At 33.9% G+C, this 6,846-nt stretch overlaps 1 protein-coding gene across 1 annotated transcript in view; it reads left to right on the top strand.

Annotated features, from left to right (window-relative positions):
- The first annotated feature begins 1,952 nt into the window (after window positions 1-1,952).
- The window catches only part of LOC126744359 (membralin), a 430,191-nt gene continuing 425,297 nt past the window's right edge, over window positions 1,953-6,846 (top strand). The window contains exons 1-2 of the mRNA XM_050451737.1: window positions 1,953-2,119; window positions 2,354-2,919. Coding sequence (XP_050307694.1) covers window positions 2,373-2,919 — 547 coding nt within the window. The 5' untranslated portion in view covers window positions 1,953-2,119; window positions 2,354-2,372. The remainder of the gene's footprint in view (window positions 2,120-2,353; window positions 2,920-6,846) is intronic.

Genomic DNA, 6,846 nt, shown 5'->3' with positions numbered 1-6,846 from the left:
ATGTTTATGAGGTTATTTCTTCCTCTAAGAATAAGCTCTGCTCTGGATCAGATGGGATTCCGGCATTCTTCCTAAAGAAATGTGTTTGTGTTCTTACGAAACCAATACTGTTCGTTTTTAACAAATCTCTAGGTACTGGTTCTTATCCCACTCTCTGGAAGAGAAGTTTTCTAAAACCCATTTTTAAATCTGGTAGTAGAAATGAAATTTCCAATTATCGGGCTGTGTGTAACCAATCTGAGTTGCCAAAGCTGCTTGACTGCCTGGTCAGTCATAGGATTGCCTGGAGTTTTAAATCTTTATTTAATCCTGAGCAATTTGGATTTATAAAAGGCAGATCTACTGATGCTAATTTGGTGCTGTATGTCAACTACCTCTACCGCTGCTTGGAGAAGGGACTTCAGGTTGACTCAATATATACAGATTTTTCCAAGGCTTTTGATCGAGTTAACCATGGGGTACTCTTGCAGAAGCTTAGGGCTTTAGGTATTGTGGGGCCTCTTCTTCAGTGGATCTCGGGATTCATCAGAGGTAGAACCCAGATTGTTAATCTTAGAGGTACATGTTCCTCTGAAATTTTGGTACCATCTGGGGTGCCACAGGGCTCTCACTCAGGCCCTGTCTTGTTTTGCCTCTTTTTGATTGATTTAGTTTGGAAACTTGAAAATTGTCGTGTGCTAATGTTTGCTGATGATGTGAAGCTATTTAGGCTTATCACATCCCTTTCTGATGCTGTGCTTCTGCAAAAAGACCTCAATTTATTCTTTGATTGGTGCCACTTGAATAGAATGTCCCTTAATATCAATAAGTGCCATAAGATTACTTTTTCTAAGCAGAAAGTAACCTAAGAAACCCTATTGCTTTTCTTTATAAAATAAATAATCTAGCAATTGGTGTCAAAACAGAGGTTTCTGACTTAGGAATATTTATTGACTCCAGGTTGTCTTTTAAAAGTCACATCAATCAGGTGACTGGTAGGGCAATGAAAATGCTGAGTTTTATCCAACGGTCTACAATTGATTTGTCTTTGTTTACTTTTAGATTACTTTATTGCTCTCTTGTTAGGCCCATCTTGGAGTATGGCTCAATTGTGTGGTCCCCGTCATATAACTGCTACATTGAGCAGATTGAAAAAACTCAAAATAAATTTTTAAGGGTGGCGGCATTTAGATGTGGTTACAGGAGACAGGAGTATTACTATCAGTGGGTCAGGGATAACCTGAACTTACCCACATTGGAGTCACGAAGAACATTACTCGACTTATGTTTTATGCATAAGATTTTAAATGCTACTATAGATTGTCCCGAGTTATTGTCTCTTTTTAAACTTAGGGTGCCTTCCAGATTGAATAGACAATCAGAAATATTTTCAGTCCCATTCCACCATACCAATTATGGCATTAATGAGCCAATTACACGAATGGCTCGAAGTGCTAATGGTCTGTCAGGACAGATAAACTTTTTTGACTCTAGGATAACATCTTTTAAGGGGTAGTTAAAGAATATAATTTCATAGGGGCTTTAATTAATTAACTCATCTACACCTTACACTGATTTATAGATAGTTTTGTATAATATAATGTTTCTGAATATATATGTTTGTATGGGTATGCTATGTAATACTTTTGTAAATGGATTCCGTTAATAAATAAATAAATAAATAAATAAATAAGAGAATTACAGAAAATTTAGTAACTTCGTTACAGTGGTCTTGTATGTATTGACTTTACTTGATTTTGATATTTGATTTGATTCAATGGTTTCTGTTCACGCATCTTGCTCTGTCAACAAAATTTTTAATTTTCCGGCTAATAAAGCATTTTTGAATTTAAATTTTAATTTGAATATTATAATTATTAATATTAAAAACATCGATGTTTAACGAACATCGACTACATCATGCGTAAAAGTTCCGTCTTATCGACATTAGACACTAATAAATCAGCTGATGCGGAGATATATTTGTTGACATTTAAATAACAAAATACCTTAAACTAATTTGAATTTTTAGAAAAAACTATTTGGATTTCAACACATCAGCGTAGGAACTGTAAAAGTCGGACAACACAAACAAAATTCCACAACATACATTTGGCCGCCACTTACCATTCCTACTGAGGTAAGAATAGTGCCAATAGTGCATATTTTGTTTTTTAGGTTAATCAAAAGGGGGAATTGTAAATTAACTTTCAGCGTCAATATTACAATTTCTTTTATTCAATACCTTTATTTGCATAAAATTCACGTTTTGGCATCAAAAGTTTGTATTAAATGTTTATGTCACCAACAAAAAACTCCTGTGTAACTGCATAATAGCATAAATCTTGGTCAATAAAAAGCTGTTTTCTTTTAGTCTTGTATAATTGGTGAGAATGTCGGGAGAAGCTCCAGGAGCAGTAAATCCCAACCCAGATCCTCAGCCAGAGGCTGCTCCACCCCCTCAACAATTTAATGGTGTTCGTCCACTAATAACCATTAACCGTACAAGGAATCACAACCAATTCCGCGATGTACGAGACAGATTGTTCCATACATTATTTTACAGAGGAGCGTTAGCTTATGCCAGAGCTTTTCCTAAACCTCTTAGAAGATTAATAGAGTTTGTATTTCTACTGAAGGCATTTGGTGCATTCTTTATATTAGTGTACATTCACCTATCGTTTTCAAAAACAGCAAATTCTTGCTTGGACGGAGTGGTGAATAATTGGCCCAAAGATGGCGTTTTGAGGGTGGAAATTGTGAAAAACATGGAGGAGGGTTACGGACTGGAGCAAAGTTACATGAAAGAGGAGAGAGTAAACAAACTTGGCAGAGATGATATGAGTAGTATTTTGGGATTATTGACTACCAGGTTGGATTTGGAACCTTCGACTTTGGAATATGGACAGAAACCGACTGAACCACTGACTAAAAACTTGGGTAAGTATCAGTAGTCTGTAGGAGAATGGTTCAAGTTCAAAAAATGCTTTATTATCATAGAACATTACAATTCTGTTGACAAACCTTACTAAAGATAAAGTAATAAAAAATATTTTAAGTAACAAGGCATTTAAATATAAAAAATAAATAATCAGACATTAAAAGAGCAAGTTATAAACTGAAGGACCACAAGTTTAAAAACGAAAATATTTGAGATTTTCAATGTAGTACTAGTTAATAGATATATTTAAAAAAAAAAAAAAAAAAAAAAAAAATATATTTATTTCCAACAGGTTTGTTACCCAATTACAGGAAAGAATAAAAGGAAAAAAAAATAAAAAAAAAGCAAAAATTTACCAAAATGAGTCTAAAAATGAAAAATCAAAATGCTTAACAGACTATCTATATACATACTAGAAAGACTCTGCATCACCTATTTACTTAATACCTTCTATAATGGACATTAAACTGTCAACAAAAATATCGAACCGTTCATGTAAATTATTATTAATATAATTCTGACACATTATATTAATAGGGGATTTAAACAAAATATTAGTCCTAGCGGGACTTACATAAAATAATCTAAAATGCCTAGAGTTTATTCTTGGTACCCGAATATTTAATCCAGCCAAAAGGGTGGGACAGTCAATCTTGTTATGAATAAGGTTATATAAGAATTTTATGGAAAGAATTTCTCTTTTTTTTGCTAAGGATATAATATTAAATTTATTTAAGTATAATTGATTATCCAAACCTCTGGCTGGAAAGACACCTTCCTCTCTAAACCAGAGATACTTCATAAACTTGCGCTGAATGCACTCAATATCATTCATCAGCTATAAATTGGATACCAAATTAGAGATCCGTATTCTATTTTTGAGTGTATGTAAGTGAAAAAAAGTAGTTTTAAAGTATTAATATTTTCAAAGTGCCGACAGTTTCGATAAACAAAACCCAACAATTTGGCAGAGTCAGAAACTATTTTTGCTATATGCTTAGCGAAACTTAATTTTGCATCATAAGTAATTCCCAGATCAATTGCCTCATCCACTCTGACCAACAGAACATTATTAGTAGTAGTAGTAGTAGTAGTAGTAGTAGTATTTATTAATAATAATATACATACAATGCATTATTACAAGTCAAGTCACTTACTTGCAAATAAAGATAAAAGATAAAATACAAATTAACAAGTTTTGCCCAAAAGCAGATAAAATATAACATCTAATCACAATATTTGCACTAAACCTAAAACACTTAACATACATTCTTATTAAGACAATATTAACATATAAGATTAAAATTAAAATTGGGATGAGAAGTACTCCTCAAATGAGTAGAATGCACCCCTCAAAAGATGCATTTTTATTTGTTTTTTAAACTGCGGAAGGCTAAGAGATTTAATGTTTGTTGGAAGACAATTATAAAATTTTGGTGCAAAGTATCTGGTTCCATTTCTTGATCTCTCAAGCCGGCTAAACTCAGGCACTAGCTCATTACAATTCCTAGTTTCATAATTATGAAAATGTAGGTGGGTTCTATAGTGATCCAGATTTTGGTGAACACGCAACAGGCACTGCATAATGTACACAGACGGCAAAGTTAATATTTTAAGCTTCCGAAAAGATTCCCTACAGTCATCTCGGTAACCCTGACCAGTCACAATACGAATACACTATCTCTGCAGCCCAAATACTTTATCTATATGGCAGGAATGACCCCATGTCAGTATGGCATAAGTTAGCTGTGAGTGAAAACTACTATGATATGCTGTAAGTAAGACCTGCAAGGAAGTAATTCCCGCTAGATTTCTAAAGAGGAATAACAGACTGGACAGTTTACTAGACAGTTTGACTATATGTTGTTCCCAAGTCAATCCTGGATCAAGGTGAACACCAAGAAACTTAGCCTCATCTGAACAGCTTCCAAAAGCAGGATGCTCAGTCAATGTATTGTGCCGCAAAGTAAAATTAAGTGTTTGTGACTTTGAACTATTGAGAGAAAGACGATTTGCCAAGAACCATTGAAAGAGGTTATTCTCCGGGGTCTGGAGATCTAAATTAATGATATTTGAAGGATGATAACTTTGATAGTAAGTTGTGTCGTCAACAAACAGAACAGTACTAACAGAGCCCCCCTGTGAAAAGGCCAGATCATTTATGTAGATAAGAAATAGTATGGGTCCCAAGACAGACCCCTGTGGAACTCCATATTTCAAAGGCTTAATATCAGACTTATTCTGATTAAAGACAACAAACTGAACTCTATTCGACAGGTATGACTCAAGCATCTTAATTGCTTCCTGGTGAAAATGGTAGGCTTCCAGTTTTTTTAGAAGAATGCTATGTGTCACACAGTCAAAAGCCTTTGTGAGATCCAGGAACGAGGCCAAGGTATCAAGAAACCTTTCAAATCCTTCCAGGATATTACTTGTAAAATGGTCTATAGCTAAAGTTGTTGTCCTGTTTTTCCTGAAGCCAAATTGAGTTACTGCAAAGAGCTGATTTGACTCAAAATAGTCATTAATCTGGTTTTTTAAGATTCGTTCATGCACTTTAGACAGAATAGGTAAGAGGGAGATGGGACGATAACTATTATAGTCATCAGCAGATCCTTTACCTTTAAAAAAAGGTACAACTTTTGCAGTTTTAAATGCTGCTGGAAAAATGCTAGTGAGTATTGAGTGGTTGATTAATTTAGTTAAGGGAATGATAATTTCATTTTTTATAGCTTTGATAATTTTTGTGTTCATTCCATCAGAGTCTTTACTGTGGCTGTTTCTTAATTCATCAATGGCTTCCATGACCTCATTAGGGCTAGCTGTTCTAAACCTGAAGGGTAATAAGTTGGTATGCGGAATGGAGTTCAGATATACTTGAAAAGTTTGGTCAGTGTGTTCAAGTTTACTTAATTCTTTCTCAGCGATGGAACAAAAATGATGATTAAAACTAGTTGCATTAAGTGATGAGCTTTTTTTTGATAAATTTTGATTTTTATTATTTATAATGCTCCACATAGCCTGCATTTAATCAATAAAATCAAAGTCTAGAGAGGACATAGTGTTACATAAAGTAGACAATCCTACATCAGTAATGGGTCTGTAGTTTATCCGAGTTTTAAAGTTTGTGCGAGCCACTTGACATTTAAATAATATGCCCTTATGATCTGAGGTGTGAGTTAGATCAACAGGTTCAGACGTAAGTAATGAGCAATCAATATTAGTAAAAACATTATCAAGACAATTGTTACCGAGTGTATTAAACCTTACCGATTTTCTCAGATTAAATGACCTAAAGAAATTGCAAAGCTCCAACGCCCTAATATCCCTTCTACCGAAATGCACATTAAAGTCACCCGTTATAATGAGAGGCTTATCAACATCTAGTTTTTTAAAAGCTTTTACCATTGCACTGAAAAACTGATCAAAGTCGACATCAGGAGTACGATACACAGTGACAAGCTGCATATCATGTATATCTAACAGAATGCCTGTTACCTCACAGTGTTTTTCAATAGATAAATTCTCAAGATTTAATGAGACAGATGATAGGGGTTCTTTAATATATATACTTACACCGCCATGAGTCATCACCGACCTGGAGAAGCCTGAAACCATTTGGTAGTTTTTGATAGTTTATGAGTAAAGCTCGTTTGGTACTAGCCAATGTTCGTTAATGCATTATTGCTCGTTCGTTAATACATTATTATTGTGAAAATGAGAGAATAGAGCATTTATTAACATTTAAATATAGTCTATTGACATTGCACCAATTCTCTACTTTGTTAAGATTTACCTGAAGGAATTTACAGAAGTTTACTAAGTAAACGGTCCTATTACAAAGTACATACTAATGATAATAATAATAACAAAGACAATAACACCAATATACCAATAATAATAATAATAACACACCAATAATAATA

This window comes from Anthonomus grandis, chromosome 14 (genome assembly GCF_022605725.1).
Source record: "Anthonomus grandis grandis chromosome 14, icAntGran1.3, whole genome shotgun sequence".
NCBI classification, from domain to species: Eukaryota; Metazoa; Arthropoda; class Insecta; order Coleoptera; family Curculionidae; genus Anthonomus; species Anthonomus grandis.
Note: the sequence above shows the minus strand (reverse complement) of the source record. Positions and strands in the feature narration are given on the sequence as shown.